This window comes from Eumetopias jubatus, unplaced genomic scaffold (genome assembly GCF_037043125.1).
Source record: "Eumetopias jubatus isolate StellerSeaLion01/CBP00866 unplaced genomic scaffold, mEumJub1_p1.0 scaffold_10, whole genome shotgun sequence".
Lineage (NCBI taxonomy): Eukaryota > Metazoa > Chordata > Mammalia > Carnivora > Otariidae > Eumetopias > Eumetopias jubatus.
The window spans coordinates 84080129-84098234 of NW_028274816.1; the positions used below are offsets into that span (position 1 = coordinate 84080129).

An 18106-nucleotide genomic window follows, 5' to 3' on the forward strand; every position below is an offset into this window, starting at 1 on the left:
TGTGGGAAACAGCAGGGTGCTCCCTCAAACAATTAAAAACAGAATTCCCATATGATCCAGCAATCCCACCTCTGGGTTTACACCCAAAAGAAATGAAAGCAGGGTCTTGAACAGGTATGTGCACCAATCTTCACAGCACTATTCACAAGAACTAAAACCCAGAAGCCAAGTGTCCGTCAACAAATGAATGGGTAAGAAATGGAGCATGTATACACAGTAGAACATTACTCAGCCTTAAAAAGAAAAGCCAGTCTGACACCTGCCACAACATGGATGAACCTTGAGGATGGGATACTGCGTGAAGTCAGCCAGTCACAGAAAGATCAATACCTGGGGCGCCTGGGTGGCTCACTCGGTGAAGCGTCTGCCTTCGGCTCAGATCATGATCCTGGAGTCCCGGGATCGAGTCCCGCATCGGGCTCCCTGCTCGGCGGGGAGCCTGCTTCTCCCTCTGACCCTCTTCCCTCTCATGCTCTCTATCTCTCATTCTCTCGTGCCCATGCTCGCTCTCTCTAGCAAATTAAATCTTAAAAAAAAGAAGGTTCGACACGAGACAGGTGCAGGATTGTTTGTGATAGCAGAAACATGGAAGGGTCCCTGTGTGTTAGTGGGGAACACGTGAGTGAACTGTCTCTCTGTTGGGTGAGATACTCTAGTCAATGTGAAGGACCCAGAACTGCGTCAAAACTGATCGCTGAACAGTACGTCCTTCGTGGCATAATTTATGTAAAGTAAAGCTTAAACACACCGTGTGCAAGTATACATGTGTGTCAGCGCAGTGACTGCGTCAATGGGAGCAGTCAGGACCTAGCTGGGGATGGCAGTTCCTCTGGTGAGGGAGTGTGGGCAGCGGCGGGCAGGGGACTTCACTGTGACAGCAGTGTTCGACTTGCAAAACACCTCAGCTGGGTTGGAGCTGAGTGGTATAGGCTTTGTACTTCTCTTTGCTTGTTAAAAGATCTCCTAATTTGCAATAAAGGTTAAATGTACCGCTATCCAGCCTGCTGCCCAAGGAGCAACAGAGAGTTTCAGACATGGCAGGGGTTGGCGGACCGAGGCCTGTGCTCTCCGTCTGGCCCGCTGGACCCCGTTTCCATATCGTCCGTGGCTGCGTGGCGAAGCTGCCTGTGCCCTCCAGAGGCAGAGCCGCGTCGCTGGGGAATGTGTGCGGTGGGGCAGTTCCTGGAGCCGGACGCCCTTACCTCGTGGGTCTGTGTGCAGGAAGCTTGCCAAGCCTCGAGACGCAGCAGTGCAGTGTTTCCTAGAAGCAAGAGTGGAGGTTCCCCCGTTGGAGGGGCAAACTCAGGGTTGTCAGGAATCCCTAAAACATTCTCACTGACCACGTGACACAGGTTAGAGGTTAGAGAAAATTGAAAAGCAAACTTAATACTCTTATGAGTAGCTAGCACCAAGGGCATACGGAGAGCGCTCACACAGGTCAACAGTGCGAACCCGGCTGGTGGGGTGAGTGTTGGGATCGCAGTTTGGATGGGAGCTGTGTGGGGGCAGGGGTGTCAGGAGTGTGTCGGGAGCTCTGACGAACCAGGACCCCCTCGTCCCACTTGCAGGTCACCAGGGCAGCTTCTGCATGCTGTGCGTCATGCAGAACCATATGGTCCAGGCCTTCGCCAACAGCGGCAACGCCATCAAGCCCGTTTCCTTCATCCGAGATCTGAAAAGTAAGAGTCGATTCCCGACCGGATGGCAGCTAAACCCTAGTCTGCGGTGGGTACGGGGGCGTTGGGGGTGTGGGGAGGAGTCTGCAGTGAGGCGCGGGAGTCCTAACTCACGTCACAGTACTTTGGCGCACGTGGTAGTGCAGACTGAGAGGCTGGTGGGGGGCGGGGGTGGGGGAGGGGAGTGCTGACCTCCCTTTGAAGGATGGGGAAGCTCAGGCCAGGTGGGGGGCAGGAGCTGTGTCTCAGGGAGGAAGGGGAGGCCAGGGCTCTTCTGAACATCCCCGGACTGGTTAGTGCAGATTTCCTGTTCACTCGGTAGAAGACGTGGGGCGGCTGGTTTCTGGAACCTTGTGCAGCGTCCTTGTGACCGCTTGTGCTCTGTGCCGGCTCCCGGGAGACTGGCTCATCGGTGGGTGCCTGGTGTTGTGGGGCACCCGTGCTTTGCTGTTAAGTATGGAGAGCATAGGCCCTCGGGTCTCGTTGAGAACACACCGGCCGTGTGGACTCGGGGTTGGGATGCACGGTTCATGAAGATCTCAGTTCCCTCGCTTGCCGCTTACCCCTGGCCCAGCAGGGGGTCGGTGATGAGCACACAGCAGCGGGTGACTGGGGGAGAAGGCATGAGCTCTTCCCTGCCAGTCTGATGCTTCTTTCTTTCTTTAGAGATTGCTCGGCATTTCCGCTTTGGAAACCAAGAGGACGCACACGAGTTTCTCCGGTACATGATCGACGCCATGCAGAAGGCCTGTTTGAACGGCTGTGCCAAGTACGTGCCTTCCGTTCACCCACTTTGCTGAGGGGCTTCAGACCCCGCCGCCGCGGAGGTAGCCACCCCTCTGTTCCCCTGGGCGTTCTCTGTAGATACCTGTGTCCAGGTCCTGCACCTGCTGAAGCTCGGATGCGGGGCTGCTCCTGCTTCCCGGGGCACGGCCTCCCCCGCACACCCTCCTCACCAGGGGTGGTTTGGCGGGGCCAGGCGCTGGGGGGAGCCCTGTGCCAGCAGCCCCCTGCAGGAAAGATGCTGGCAGATCTTTCTGAGGGCCTTCGGCTGTTGTCCTAGACTCTTCCCATCTTTTAAAAATCACCTGACTTTGATACAGAGGATGGGGTGGTAGGAATTTCAACATCTTTATGAAAGCACTTGAAAGCACATAGGGACATTTGAGGGTGGGAAGTTTACAATTTTTGAGGCTGCGTTCTGCGTGGTTACAATGTCTTCATTTTTGATTTGAAAGCAGAGACAAACACATACGACAGGTTGCTGACTTCATGCTGTGTCTCCCCTTTTGTGAAACGGGGTCGGGGATGTTTTTGTACCACTCCTGGCTCCTGGGTTCAGACAAAAGGAAATAGGCCGAAAATGCTCCCTGTTCCAAGGCTGTTCCCTGGGCTTAGGGTAGAACTGAGTCCTGGACTCTGGAAATACCCCTTAAACAGCGTAAGAAACATCCGGAATGTCCTTCAGCAAAGTCGAGTTGTAGCAGGGATCGTGGGCAACCTCTGGTCTCAGTGATGCGATTCTCTTTAAATCCTGAGAAAACTTTCCATGGGTTCCTCTAGCGTCTGTCCCTTGCTGTGCTGAGATGTGCAGCGAGGTCCCTGCTGGCAGATAGACGCTGGTTCTGCCCTTCCCGTGCCTCTTCCCACCCCGGGCTATAGCTAACGATCTGAGCTCTTTGCTGATGCCTACTGCGTGCCAGGCACTGTGTTCACACTGGGTACTTCCAGGGAAAGACTGGGTTCTCGAGTTGGAGGAGCTCAGAGTGAGGGGGCAGGCAGATACTGGCCAGTGTCTACAAGGTCATGTAGTAAGTACTGTAGTGGACAGACTCTGTGGGAGCCATTCCCAGAAGAATTCTGCTGTGCTCTTACCCACAGGAGGCCTCCTTCCTAGGAGGAGTTCCCCGCAGGGCTCAGATGGGGGGAGGGAGGAGGCAAGGAATGTGGCTGGTCCTGGGCGAGGCCTCCCTGCCAAGCAGGTGGGTACAGCACGTCCCCGGCAGGGTTTCCCAGCCTTGGTCATGCAGCAGAATCCCCTGGGACGGCAGCTGACCCTGCCCCCATGCCAGCCTCGTTACCCAGACTCTCCAAGGTTGGGCCGGTAGGTAGGGTGGATGTTTGGGATTTGTGTCCAGGTTCGTGATCTGGGCAGCAGGGTAGGTGGCGGTGTGCCCTTTGTGGTCCGGGGCACAGAAGTGGCTGTGCATTGGAGGAAGGATGAGCGTGTCTGACGTCAGGTGAGCCAGTGCGGGGGGTTGTGGGATGCTTTCCACACACCCCTCCGTGAGAAAGGTGTTCCTGCTCTTACTGAAATGAGAAAAAACGGGAGCTTGGGTGCTTCAGTCGTTAGGCATCTGCCTTCAGCTCAGGGTCCTGAGATCGAGCCCCGCATCGGGCTCCCTGCTCGGCGGGAAGCCTGCTTCTCCCTCTCCCACTCCCTCTGCTTGTGTTCCCTCTCTCGCTGTGTCTCTCTCTGTTAAATGAATAAATAAAATCTTAAAAAGAAAAAAAGGGTTACATCAGCTGAATGATTCAATTTGATTTGCCGGTTTGGAAGCAGCTTTTTTTTCCTTTTTGTTTTGTTAGAGATTTTTAGTTGAACTTGTGAGCGGAGAGTATTTTCTAATATTTCTACTTTGTGGACCTTGCTGGTACCGGCTTTGTGACCTGGTACGTGATGGGTGTTGGCACGTGTTCCCGGCGCACCTGACACAGCGGGCTGTCCTGTTGGCTGGGTAGTTGGGTGCGCGTCTGCCGTGAGACCTGCCGGCTGTCTTCCCTGCCCGTGCTCGCTTCCTCCCACCTCGGTCTCTCGCTGGGACGGTGCACTCGCTCTCCCATCACTGACGGGCGCCCACCTCCTTGTGCCTCCTGAAGCTTTTGCTTTGTAAACGTGGCTGTGGCCACATACCCACAACCGTCATATCTTTGTTGAAAGCTCCTTTATTTCATAGGCCAGTTCAGCCCCTTCACATTTATTGTGACGACTGAAGTTTGGTCTTGACCTGGCCGGGATGCTGAGATTTGTAATTATCACACACGGCGCGTTGGCTGTGTTTCTCCCTCTCTCTCGTTTCCCTTTACACATTAATTTTTAAGCTTTTGTGTGGTACTCAGGAAGACCTGTACCTCCGTTTGGGTGATGGCTCTCCACGCGCCCTCGTGCATGGCCTTGCTCCTCTTCTCTGGTTCTGTTTGTCAGTGTTTGGGGGGGCCAGCACCTCTGTCCTTCCTCTCCTCTCTCACCCGCCTCTTAGCTACGTTACCTCTTCGCTTACCGTTCTCTCCTCCCACGTTTGTCTCCACCTTTGCTTCAGTCTTTCCCCCATTCAATAGGCCTGGGGGGGCCTGTCTTCCTGCCTGGGCGTCCCAGGCGGCCTGGGCTGGGGGGTGCGGGGTTTCGGAACCCAGGGGCCAGTCCCTCTCTTGACCTTGCAGGGACCTTACTGAGAGGATTCAGGATCTTGTTTTGCTCTTTAAAGTCTGATGGTTTCACTAGGAATGTCTTTTGAGCTGATCGTTACTGGTCAGTTCGGTAGACCCCTGAGCAGCGACGTCGAGAGGTTGAATGTGCGGCACGTGTTGACTCGAGCACCACGTGCACGGCAGCGGCTTCTGCCAGCGCGAGCACGTGCGTCCGAACGCCATCACCTTCGGGTCAGCTCAGCTTGAGCGTAGTGGCTTGAGAATGCGCGACGGTGAATCAGGCCGATGTACATCAGCGTGTCGTGCTTCCCGCGCAGTCTCCCACCTGCCGTCAGCAGTGACACTCCACACTCGTCACAGAGTCCTGTCACCCTCGGGGCACAGGGTGGTATTGGTTCTGTGTTAAGGCCTGTGTCAGGGTCTCCAGTCACTGGCGGCCTCCTGCGGGACCACCTCCTCTCTGGCGGCTCTTTTCCTCGACTTCCCCTCTGGCTGCTTTCCTGCCGTGTCGCGCCCTCCCCCGTGTTCACTTGAATCTCTTCTCCCTTAGGCCCCTTGGAATTCCCACTTCATCCCTGACATGATTTCATCTTTTCCCTCCACGTTAGTTAACTTTCTCCATTTGCCCTTTTTTATTTTTAGTTGTGGAACTTTTTACGGTGGTCTTTCCTCTCCCCAAACACTTGTCTGAGGGTCTTTAGGTCAGCTTGGGATCTCATATTGCTCTTTTCACCTGCCTTGGGCTTGCTTTCTAGGGGCTAATCTTCACCAGCTGGGGTGCTGTGATTCTTGTTCACTGTTTTCATCCAGCGGTGCCCCGTGTGGGACTGAGGCCACTTCGGCACCGCCCCCGGGCCTGGTGGCTCACCTGGTTCTCAGTCCAGGGCGCCTTCTGTCCCGGAGCCCGAGCGCTGGACGGCCCCTGGCGTGACATGTGTCTCAGGACCTGGCGGGCTCCTCCTGCTGGGGATACTGGGCGACTCCGGGATCACCTCTAGTCCCTGCTCTCTGCCTCGGTGCTTCCCCAGACGGGCCTTAATCTCTAGCAGGGTTCCCGCAGGGGTATGGAAGATGGCTTGCTGGAATCTGGCTTTATTTCCTTCCTACGGCTGGTTTGAGCTTGGAGCTTGCTCTGCCCCGGGGTCCCGAGAGCGGGTTCTGTGCGGTGGTTTGCTGCGCCTGTTCTAACAGCCGGGCCGGCTCCGGGCCAGCTGGACTTCAGCAGCCGCCGTCACGTGTGGCTGGCCACGAGCTTCCAGTTTGCGCTGAGATTATGTCCTCAACGGTTTGGGGAAACGTCCCTCCTCTTGACGAATGGTGGTGAAAATACATGGTGGCAGTTGGTTTTTCATTTCCTAATTTTGCAAAACAGAAACGTGCCCTTGTGTTAGTCCCCTGCTGTGTGGAGTTCCGCTCCTCAATGAGCTCCCGGAGTGTGGGCAGCACTGTGGTGGCTGGATCCGTGGCCATTGCCACACACTGCAGGGGGGCCTCGCGCAGGGCGCCATGCAGTGTGTGCAGGGGGTGAGGTGGAGAGCGCCGGGAGGCGGCACCGCCGAGCGCCTGGCCAGGCCCGGGAGTCAGGGCGTCAGGAGAAGCACCTGCAGCGCCGGGGGCGCAGGGGAGCGGCCTGCAGGAGGGGGGAGTGTGCCTGCGAGCGAGCGGCTGCTCTGTCCAGGGCTGGATTTGTGTCCCCGAGGAGGACTCTGGCGTGAGAGAGTCAGAGCCAGATTCGGTGGGTCGCAAGCAGACACCAGGAGCAGAGGCTCAAGACAGGGTGGTGTTTCCAGAATCTCCGTCACATGAACAGCCGTGGGGTGCGGGTGCCCAGCTTAGCAGCTCTGTGGGGCAGGTGAGCAGCAGCAGCTAAGGCCTAGGGTGGCCTCAGCTCCTGGTTGGTGAACGGGGCTGGGGGATTCGAGTACAGGCCGGCCTGACCCTGGAGCCCATGCCGTGACAGCTCTTGTCCTGCCAAAAGATGCGGAGGCGGGGGTCTGTCCTGCTCGCTCCCCCTCTTCAGATAAGAGGCTCGGGTGTGTGACAGCCAGCAAGGAGCGGAGCTGACCATGCAGGACTGAGGCGGGGTGAGCTAGGGGGCGGGCGGTGGGTGCCAGGTTGGGGCGGGGGGGCGCTTCTGTCCTTGGGACTGGGTGGGCACTAGGGGCGTTTCTCTAGCCTCTTGTTTCCTGTGAAGAGTGGGGTGAGGTGCCTGTGGAGAGCACGGGGGTCTTGAAGGCCTGAGGGGGCAGTGGTGGGGCGCGGCCCGGGCCCATCAGAGCAGCAGGGCACAGCTGGGGGTCTGCCGAGCGCTGGGGGGGAGTGCATCAGACCCACGCTTGTGTGGTGGGATTTCCCCAGGGTGTGCTGGGCTGGGGATGAAAGGGGCAGGGGCTGCCTCCTGGCTGCCTCCTGAAAGCTGTGGTCTCCTTCCCAGGTTGGATCGTCAAACACAGGCTACTACTTTGGTCCATCAGATTTTTGGAGGCTATCTCAGATCGCGTGGTGAGTGAAGACGTTTTCTCTACCCCTTTGTCAAGGATGAGAACCTTAACCAGGAAAGACTAGGAGTTCATGCCCAGCTGGAGCCCCTTTCTGACGGGCAGACCTGGGGGAGCCATGGAGGCCCCAGCCTCCTCAGAAACACATCCTTGCCCATAGGCTCGCTGTTCCCGGGAGGAAGTTTGGAGCAGAATGTCCAGCACGGGTAGAGGAGGGTGGCATTGTTTTTCCTTTGAGTTCCTTAGTTCTTCACATGTGGCCTCTGCCCTTCAGCTGGGAACTGGGGCCTGTCACTGGGCTGGGCGGCAAGGCGCTGGGTTGGACAGATGTTCCCTTGTGAACTCTGGTTGTCAGCGAGCTCTCTCCCCAGACACCGGGGTTCACCAGGGGCTGGCGAGGTCTTAGAGACCTGGGGGTGGCGCGCTGGGGGCACCCGCACCCACCCCACCACCTCCGTATTTCGTTGCAGTGAAGTGCTCAGTGTGCAAGAGCGTCTCGGACACATACGACCCCTACCTGGACATAGCGCTGGAGATCCGGGTACGGCCCACAGCTCCGCTGTGTCGTGTTTGCCTTCTGCTGGGGAGGCTGGGGAGGCTGGGGAGGCTGGGGAGGCTGGGGGGTGGGGAGCAGGGGAACCAGTGAGGGCATATTACCTAGGTAGATAAGGAAAGAAATACTGGGGATCCTACTGCCTTAAAGTAGGGGCCACTGTTTTTGCATGTTGATTTTTAGCCTTTTCTCTGTGCGCATTCCTTTCGTTTAACACAGGAAGATACAATGCACCTTTGTGTCCCGAGGCATGAGGGCTGAGCACGCCGTAGACGGGAGGGCCCAGGGCCGCTCACACGCGTGCCCCGGGGAGGCCAAGCCTCCGTCCCGTTCCAGCCCTCTGTGGCTGCAGCCGCGTCGGGGTCTTCGGTGCCCCGGGGTGCAGGGGAGCCCTGCCGGGCTGTACCCTGTGTCCGCGGAGCCAGCTCGGCCGCCCGCTCCCTGCTCCTCGGTGGGAAGGCGCGAGGGTCCAAAGGCAGCAGCCAGCAGGCCGGTGTGGATGCAGGCCGATGGCTGGGATTTGCTGCCTCAGCCTGACAAAGACCTTACAGTTGGCATTTCTTGAGTCAGCCTTTTTCTTCCGTTGACGCCATTCCATTTTTGTCCTCCTCAGCAAGCTGCTAATATCGTGCGTGCTCTGGAACTTTTTGTGAAACCAGATGTCCTGAGTGGAGAGAACGCCTATATGTGTGCAAAGTAAGTTTCGTTTTGCTCCCAGCAGAGCGAGCCCGCCGTCAGGGAAGACCTCGAGTAAGCCGCCTGCCCGCGCTGCGGCCGGGCCGTCTCTGCTCAGGGCCTGCCGTTAGTCCCTTGCGGCGCTCAGATGCTCTGAACGGCACAGATGAAGTGCGGCCGCGGTTTTGCTAGCTGACGTCTGTTAACGTCGCCCTTGGGATGCGCCAGGCACCATTCTGAGCGCTCCTCACCAGGGAAGTAGGTCCCAGCGGCGGCACAGAGCGGGGAGGGGACCGCACGTGGCCATCGGCTCGAGCCTCTCTGTCGCCCCCATCCCAGGTGAGCCGCCTTCGGTGGCCCGGGCCTCCTGACGGCCACAGAGACTTAGCATGTGGGTGCTGTGGTTCGTGTGTAGCTCCTTCAGAAGCTGCAGTCACTAAAGAATAGTTTTCTTTATTACGCTTTTCAGATCGATTATCCCGTGCCAAAACACTGCTTTTCCCCCTCTCTAAGTTCATCTCTCCGTGCCCTAGAGGCTGTTTGCTCTCCTTCGTCTTCTCTGCCCCTCACTTCCGTGTGTTTGGGCTTCACTCACAGTGATTTTGCTCAGCCAGCCCCGCTCCAGGTGCTCCTTCCTGTGTCCCAGGGCTGCTTCCCGTGCGTCCGACTTTGTGCCGTCCGTGGGAAAGAGCTTCCTTGTTGCTCTACGGTCTGCGGTCTCCCGCTTTCCCCTGGTCCTTGGTTCCCTACGCTGGCTTCCCTTCACTTAAGTCCCAGGGGTTCGTGTCTCGGGATGCAGACGGCACATGCCTCAGCCAAGGAGACCCTGCGCCAACAGAGCAGGTGTCACCGCTGTGGGCCTGCGTGAGGACAGCATTCCTCAGAGCACCAGCTGATCCCCTTCCACTCGCCCTCCTCACAGATGCAAGAAGAAGGTCCCAGCCAGCAAGCGCTTCACCATCCACAGGACATCCAACGTCTTAACCCTCTCCCTCAAGCGCTTTGCCAACTTCACTGGGGGGAAGATCACGAAGGTAAGCCTTTGCCGTGGCGTCCGGTCTGTGGGGTCAGCCGCGTGGAAGGAATACGGGTTCCCAGCACCACCCCAGAGCCAGTGCCTGGAAATTTCTGGAAGACAGGGCTCGGGAGTCTGCATGTTTGCAGAATCCCTGAGTGGTTGTCACGCACGGTCAACTTCAAGAACCACTGTCTCACGGGGTTCTTTTGCCACCCTCTGCCTGTGTGTGGCATGTTCCCGATACAGAAGCTCAAGGTTTCCTTCAGAATAAGTGAGAACACTACACTGTGGGGCTCTGGTCTACCACGTGCTGTTTCGTGGCTGACATAGGTGTAGTTGTGTGCCGTGGCTTTTTGTGGAAGGTAGAATAAAAACTTAGACTTTTGTACAATGGCATTTTACTTTATTTCTTTAAGTCATCTCTCTACCCCCAACATGGGGCTTGAACTCACGACCCCGAGATCAAGAGCGGGACGCTCCCCCGACCGCGCCCGCCAGGTGTCCTGCACAGTGGTGTTTTAATAGAAGATGCCGTATCATAAAAGTGGTTAGAACCGACTTAGATGGTTTGGGGCAAGGCACTTGTCAGAGCCTCAGCTTCCTCACTGGCAGTGATGGGACTTGCTGATATCAGCATTTCCCAGACTGGTGTTCCGCAGAGTGTTTGTGCTGTATGTTTCCAAGATAGCGTATTTTGTATGTACAGCTGTATTGTATTTTGAAAGTGGTCTGTGCTCAGCCAAGTTTGGGAACTGCCAAGCTGAAATTCAGCAGTCCTTTTTAATTGCAGGCCTTCTCAGAGCCTTTATTAATAAGCTCTGTTGTATTTTGAATTTCCAGGAAGGAAATTTATTGTGAAGAGTTTTTTTTTTTTAAGATTTTATTTGAGTCAGAGAGCAAGTGGGCATGAATAAGTGGGGTGCAGGGGGCGGCAGAGGGAGAAGCAGACTCCACTGATCAGGGAGCCTGACATGGGACTTGATCCCGGGACCCCAGAATCACAAGCTGAGGCGAAAGCAGATGCTCAACCGACTGAGCCACCCAGGTGGCCCTATCCACGCTGACTTTTTAAAAAATGAAATACAGGGGCGCCTGGGTGGCTCAGTCAGTGAAGCGTCTGCCTTGGGCTCAGATCATGATCTCAGGGTCCTGGGATCTAGTCCCACATCAGGCTCCCTGCTCGGTGGGTCGTCTGCTTCACCCTCTGCCTCTGCCCTTCCCCCGACTTGTGTGTGTGCACTCGCTCTCTCAAATAAATAAATAAAATCTTAAAAACAAACAAGAAGAATTGTCAAATTTATTTCAAAATTTGTCAATGTCAAATTTTGACAAAATTGTCAAAATTATTTCAAAATAAACTCTGGCATGACTTTTGTTCTGACACACACAGTTAACGATTTTGACTTACTGTGACCGTTGGCTCCATGGAGTGAGCGCCTTTTTCTCTGAAGACCCAGACCCGGGTGTTGCTTCCCTGTTCCTTACAGTGGCAGGGAGGGCATGAGCTATTCCTCTCATCTTACACGTGGGGCCCACGCAGGGCGAGGGTGGCCTTGGACGCAGGGCAGAGATAGGAGAGATCGTGAAGCGCTTCATAGATTGATAAAATAGGGTTTTGCGTCGGTTGGTTGGTTGGTCGCCTCCTGTTCTTTAACCCTTGGCCAGGGGCTTCTTGGCACAGCGTTGCCGCAGGCCCTGTTGCCCCCGGATTGTCAAAGACCAGCTGAGGAGTTGTGCATTTTACGTGGTCGGGGATGGAGAGGGTGAATGGACCCTTTCCCCCATGGATGAATTTTCATTGCCTTACCCTTGGCTTTTTTCTCCAAGGATGTGGGCTATCCGGAATTCCTGAACGTCCGTCCGTATATGTCTCAGAGCAGCGGAGAGCCTGTCATGTACGGGCTGTACGCGGTCCTGGTCCACTCGGGCTACAGCTGCCACGCAGGCCACTACTACTGCTACGTGAAGGTCAGTGCTCCCATGTGCAGGTGCGCTTGCATCACGTGGCAGTGCCTGTCGGTACAATTCCCAAGTGTGACCTCCGTGCAAAGTAGCCTGGTTTGTCTTTGTGTTCAGGGCCTGTTGTTGCTTTGGGGAATGGCGGGCAAAGATGTCTTTGCAGCCCATCCCAGTAGGGGCTCTAGTCTTGTCCGTGGATGGGACCCCGGAGGGGCTGCTTCCAGGGCCCGATGCTGGAACCCCGGTGGAGGCTCAGGAAGGCTGCATATTGGTGGGAGATGGCTGTGCTGCTCAGACCTGAAATACTCTTTAGAGGGGAAAGCGCGAATCTGCTGGGGCAGCAGGGATGCAAAGCACACGTCGTAGTCACGTTCAGAGCCCGACGAGCATTAGACATTTTAATCTGAAGTCATTGGTAGTTCATTAGCACGTGGATAGATGCAGCAGTTAACCGCAGATTTTTTATTTCATTCTTTAAAAACTGCGGATTACGGGATGCATGTTGATTGTCCCGTTTTGTTTTCTGCTACACCCTGTGCTCCTTCAGGCAAGCAACGGACAGTGGTACCAAATGAACGATTCCTTGGTGCATTCCAGCAACATCAAGGTGGTTCTGAACCAGCAGGCCTACGTGCTCTTCTATCTGCGGTGAGTAACTCCTGCCCCTGCCCCCGTGAGCTCGTTCCCTCTGTTCTCCCTGGCCTGTTTCTGTGTGGGCATAATGGAGAGCTCGCCAGGGTTGGGGTGGGGGTCGGGGGCGTCCACAGGGAAGGTGGTCCTCTAGACCAGGCCAGCCCACTGCTGAGGAACAGCCAGCGCCTCTGGGAAGGTCAGAGCAGGATTCCATCTGCGTGCTCCACACCGAGTGGACTTTGAGCAGAAACAGGAAAGTTACCTGTTCTTCTTGACTGTGGCCCCGAATGAGATGTGTGTGGGCGTCGGCTTGCTGACGCACCTTCCTCTGTGGGCAGTGAAGGAACCTGTCAGAGGGTGGAGGCCGCAGCCGGGCACCTTCTCTTGGGGCCGGTTGTCACCGACCTGGAGGTTGGATGACGTGGACACTGGAGGCATTTTTGCTGCTTTGTAGCTGTTCAGCTGAATTTGGGTGCAGTGACTGAGGGGTCTCTGGCTTCCTGGTAAAGCGAGAGTCTAGTCTTGGAAGGGTTCCGCCTCTGCTGGCCTCTCTGTTCACGCTGAGCAGATCCCCGAGGCTCCGTGACAAGCCCACGTTGTTGTGAGGGCAGCATGGGAATTCAGAGAAGCACGCCCGGGCATCGGGGTTCTCTCTGGGATGCCTCTGGGGCTTCAGTAAGACATCCCCAACTGGTTTCCTTCCTTCCACAGAATTCCAGGCTCGAAGAAGAGTCCTGACGGCTCCCTCTCCAGGACTCTCTCCTCCGTTCCCGGCCGTCCAGCCGTGGTTCCAGACCACTTGAAGAAGAACATTGGCAACGGGGCCGTTGGCTCCCCGCTGACCGGGAAGGTACGTGTTTCAAAGGGTCCTTCCTGCCTCTGCCTCTTGGGACCATGGAGCCCCCAGACCTCTTCATGCTCGGGGACTTAGCCCGAAGGAAGGAGAGCTCCGTGTGTCCTGTTTTATTCCATGTTCTCTGTCAAATTGGTCACGAGCTGACCTTGGGAGAGGAGGAGGAGGGACCGTGATGTGGAAGACCTGACCTAGCGAGCAGCTCAGACAGTAGCTCGGCGTGCCCGTGTCCTAGGCCAGCTGCCGTGCACGCTCGCCCTGAAGCATCTGGGGAGAAGTGCTTTTTATCCTCACAATTCAATATTGAAAATGTGGACAGTGTTTAGCAGTGTTAATCCCCTGCTTTTGATAATTATGCCGTGGTTATGTTAAAACGTCTTTGTTCTTAGGAATATACATGGGCATATTTAGGAGTAAAGGGGCATCACGTCTAAGATATATTCAGATGGTTAGGAAAAGAAACGTCACACATACATGCGTAGACACACACACGTGGAGTGAGTGAGCGAGAAAGCTGATGTAAAATGTTAGCGATTGGGAAATACCCTCGTTTTCAAGTTATTTTTTTTTTTTAAGGATTTTATTTATTTATTCATGAGAGACAGAGAGAGAGAGAAGCAGAGGGAGAAGCAGGCTCCCCGCTGAGCAGGGAGCCCGACGTGGGACTCGATCCCAGGACCCCAAGATCATGACCTGAGCCGAAGGCAGACGCTTAACCATCTGAGCCACCCAGGCGCCCCAAGTTATTTTTGTTAGAAGTTATTTTTGTGTGTATTTGAATTTTTCTACTACAGATCAGTTTTATTAGCAGAGTAGTGAGCAATTTCCTTACTACAACACAGTTTATAACTCAAAAACAGGTCCTTTCTGCTGACTGCGTCTGTCATTCTTCCCCTTCAGTCTGAAGGTCACAGCTGAACGCAGGCTGTGGGGCCTTCATGGTCCACAGGGCGTTGGTCCTTACGCAAATCTGCATTTCCCTTCCAACATGTGAGAAATAGAGGCATTGGGATTGACGTGGCAAGGAAAAGCCACGGCCTGATGGCCAACGGGGTTGTCACTGTGGCCCAGGCCAGGAGTCGGTACCACGGGGCCACGCTACTGGCCAACCACATTCGCATCACGAAGATAACGTGCCACACATACTGCAGTCGCACAAAAGCCATTTTACTTTAAATGACGTTGTGTAAGTTCTATAAACTTAAATGTTCAACGAGAAGATCTTAACAGTGCAGCAGGAAGATGTGTTCTCTTTAGAGAGAACGTAAGTAAAGGATAAATTATTTTTGAACGTAGGGAAAAAAAGAGAAGAAGAAACTCGGAGGGAAGTAGAAGTGAATTCTCAGTAAGCCTCCAGAAGAGAGAAGACCGTAAGACAAAGTATAGAAAAACAAACAATAAATTGGATAAATTTTGAATTTCTGTATGTGAAATATTAGAAATAAAAAAACTTCTAAAAATATTTGCAGCAAATACAATAAAAGGTTAGTGTTTCTGGTACATAAAGGACTTGTTTGGACGAGCTCAGATCACAGGGTATTAGGGTTGGTGTAGTAAGAGCGAGCAATGGTGTTGAATTAGCAAAGATTTTGAAAAAGAGCTACTTGCTGCCGGTGAGAGTGCAGCAGGTGCCCTGCACAGTGTGCGTCAGCATCCATGGAAGCATCCGTAGCCTGGTAACCATTCCCAGAACACGAGCAGGGAATTTCCTAAGTAGGGCAAAACGTTTAGTCTGTTGGTTGTTCGTTCATGGAAATGTTCAGCAGCCAATCAAATGGTTGTTAAGCCCTGACTCTAGAAGACCCCGCACTAGTCGGGAGGCAGGAGCGGGGAGCAGCACAGACCTGGGCCATGTAGAGCATTTAAACAGAGCCAGCGGTTCAGCCCCGGCAGCGATGAGTCTGTGGAGGAGAAGGATGGGGTACTTGGGCGGGCGCTGTTCATTTCCGTGGCTGGAGACAGTACAGGCTGTAGAAACTTCACGCAGCAAGGTGGGTGCTGGTCAGACGTTCGAGACCTTCCCCAAGCGCGTAGGACGATGCTTCAGGCAGCGCGTAGGTGGAACTGGGCGCACCTGTGTGGGCCAGAGCCATCCCGGAGATCAGGGCCAAACAGAAGGCGCCAGCATATTCGTCGTCGGCACTTACGTTTGGACAGTGGGTGGAACTCTGGTACTTTTTTTTTTTCCTTTATACTTTTTTGTATTTCTTCACTCTTGATGGAAACATCCTGCTTTCAGTAAAGGTGACCATAAAGAGACACACCCCCATGTGCACAACTCAGAGAATACTGAGTGTTCAAAGCAGAAGCAGTGTCTTTACCGTGTGTCCATGTGGATAATGTGTCTTGAATTGCTTGGCAGAGACCCTGCCTGCTGCAGAAGGTGCTCTGACTTTGTGCGGGAACTGCCAGCCCGCACTCCCTCCAGGGTGTGATCATGTCCTCTGCTCTCCTCCAGCGACTGGACTCTGTGCCGATGAAGAAGCTGCCAGCCACTGAGGAGCTCGGCGTGCCCATTTCCAGGAACGGCTCCGTGTCGGGTCTGAAGTCTCAGAATGGATACGTTCCTCCAAAGCCACCCGTGGGGTCCCCTTCCCCCCGACTCTCCAAAACACCCCCCCACACACCAACCATTCTGGATGAGCCTGGAAAGAAAGTTAAGAAGTCGATGCCCCTGCAGCACCTCTCCCCGTCACGCAAAGCTTCTCAGGGGTTCCATGGGACCAGCAACGGGAGTGGCAGCAGGAGTGAGAGCCTCAGGCAGGGCTCCTGGGACGGCAGGGGTGCCGCCCTCTCTACCTCACCCAGGCTCCCAGCCGGAGTGACTGCCAACGGGCATGGGCCCAAGGCGGGTGGCGAGAGCCCCGAGCTCGATGGGAGGGATTCCAGCAGCTCCAGCCCAGAGCACTCTGCCAGCAATGACCCCACCAAGGCCCCCCAGACGCCCAGGAGCAGAGCGGCCCACTTGGGGGATTCTCAGGGAACACACTCCAGAGCGCTGCCGGATGGAGACGACCCCAAGGTGGTGAAGCCCAAGTCCCCTATCCTGAGCCGCACCGCCACCGAGCCCACAAACATCATGTCTCCTCCACCAGCCAAAAAACTGGCCCTTTCTGCCAAGAAGGTGGGTGTGTGGGAATCTGCCCGCCGGAAGTGTGTCTCTAGGGCTCACAGAGCAGGTTTGGTTTTAGTCTGGGGAGACTGGGGGAATTGTGTTGAGGCCTTCGGCCTCCCCCGGTCAGGGCAACGAAGTTGTAGGCATTTGCAAACTACACAGGGCTGTCCTGGGGCCGAGGAGGGGTGTGGGGGACCCTGATGTGATACACACTCCATACAGCTGCTGGGGGTTGGGGAGAGGCGGCAGGTCCCCATCTTTGTCCGTAGACAGAATCTCCTAAAGAAGCCTCAAGGGGAAGACAGGGCAGGTGCGGGGGGCTTGGCAGGGAATCCAAGCGCGGGGGGTGTACAGGACGCGGGCTGGCTGGTGCCTCTGTGTGCAGCACCAAGCTCGGTGATGTAACTGTGCTGAGATTTTTGTTTAAATTTCCTTCCTTTTTTCCTTTTTGTTTCTAACCAAAAACACTTCTGATTCTTCTTCTACCATCCCCCTTCCCCACCTCCCCCCCCTTTTTTTTCTCCTTCTGTCCCTTCATCCTCCTTTCTGGGCTCTTTCATTTTTTTTTTTATTCTTTTTATTTTTTATTTTTATTTTCCCTCTTCACTCACGGCAACCTCTTTTAGACCACCAAGTTTTTATTTATGTCAATAACTGCAGGCCAGCACCCTGCGGAGGGCAGCCGACAATGACCTCCGTCCACCCCTCTCACCACTGTCCGACCTCACCTACCCCAGGAAAACCACTCACCCTGTCGCCGCCTCCTCCTGGCCTGTCTGTGCAATCAGGTGAGCCGCGGGCGCAGGCCCCCTGGGCCGGCCGCTCCTCCCCTGTGCTTAGCGTGTGCTTGGCTGGCGAAGATGCACATGGTCTCCAGCCTTGCGGGATGGACAGTGGTGTGCGGCTGGACAGGTACAGGGCGGATCCTGCACCGACTTCTGGTTTTCTTCTCTCTCTCTTCATCCGGTAGAGGAGCTCCGGCTGGTCGGAGGCAGCCTGGTCTCTGCAGTCTTGATCTTTTCACTTTTGTCTTCATTTTCCATCCACCTGCTCTGTCCATGCAGGGACGGGGATGTGCCCTGGGTCCCTCCCCAGTCTCATGACAGGACTCCAGAGCAGAAGAGAAAGGCAGGAGTCCCAGAAGGACCCTGCGTGAACCCAGAGTCCTGTGACCCCGCTGACGGGTGTCTTGCTGCCAGGATCATTCTCTATCTCCCACCAGCACTCTCCGGGCTCTTCTCTGATTCCTTAGCCCTGCACGGGCTTCCCCTGAGCTGTCCCGTCGCACTGGCTTCCGGAGCTTTGGGCGGGCGTCCAGAGCGGGGAGGCGTGGTTCTCTGGGAGCTCTGTTCAGGCTCCCCAGCAGACGTACCTCCCGTCCTGTTACACACGGGGTGCTTAGATCCCTCAGGGTGTTGAGAAGCAGACAGCTGAGTTACTGACACCTGCTTGCCCAGTGGCTGACGGAGCCCCTGGCAGCTGGGGAGGGAGGGAGGGAGGGAGGAAGCTGGGCGAGGCCAGGAGCTGGTTTGGGTGGTTTGGTGTTTGCCTTGGGCACTGATGTGCCCTCCCCACCCTGGCCGCTCCTGGCTCTGCCTCTCCCACCCTCACAGCCGGGCTGGACCCAGCACAATATTTTTGCATGTGGAAGGTCCTTAAGCGTGTAAGGCATTTACTGTGGGTTTTGTTTTTTGTTT

General features: G+C 55.5%; 1 protein-coding gene across 4 annotated transcripts in view; it reads left to right on the forward strand.

Moving 5' to 3' along the window:
* USP36 (ubiquitin specific peptidase 36) overlaps positions 1 to 18106 on the forward strand; it is a 36794-nt gene that overhangs the window by 11647 nt on the left and 7041 nt on the right. For all 4 annotated transcript variants that reach the window (XM_028112613.2, XM_028112610.2, XM_028112612.2 and 1 more), the window contains 11 exons: positions 1569 to 1679; positions 2343 to 2445; positions 7540 to 7607; positions 8074 to 8144; positions 8770 to 8852; positions 9754 to 9865; positions 11677 to 11817; positions 12356 to 12456; positions 13153 to 13291; positions 15753 to 16418; positions 17070 to 17197. In XM_028112613.2, the coding sequence (XP_027968414.2) occupies positions 1569 to 1679; positions 2343 to 2445; positions 7540 to 7607; positions 8074 to 8144; positions 8770 to 8852; positions 9754 to 9865; positions 11677 to 11817; positions 12356 to 12456; positions 13153 to 13291; positions 15753 to 16418; positions 17070 to 17197 (1723 nt within the window). The remainder of the gene's footprint in view (positions 1 to 1568; positions 1680 to 2342; positions 2446 to 7539; positions 7608 to 8073; positions 8145 to 8769; positions 8853 to 9753; positions 9866 to 11676; positions 11818 to 12355; positions 12457 to 13152; positions 13292 to 15752; positions 16419 to 17069; positions 17198 to 18106) is intronic.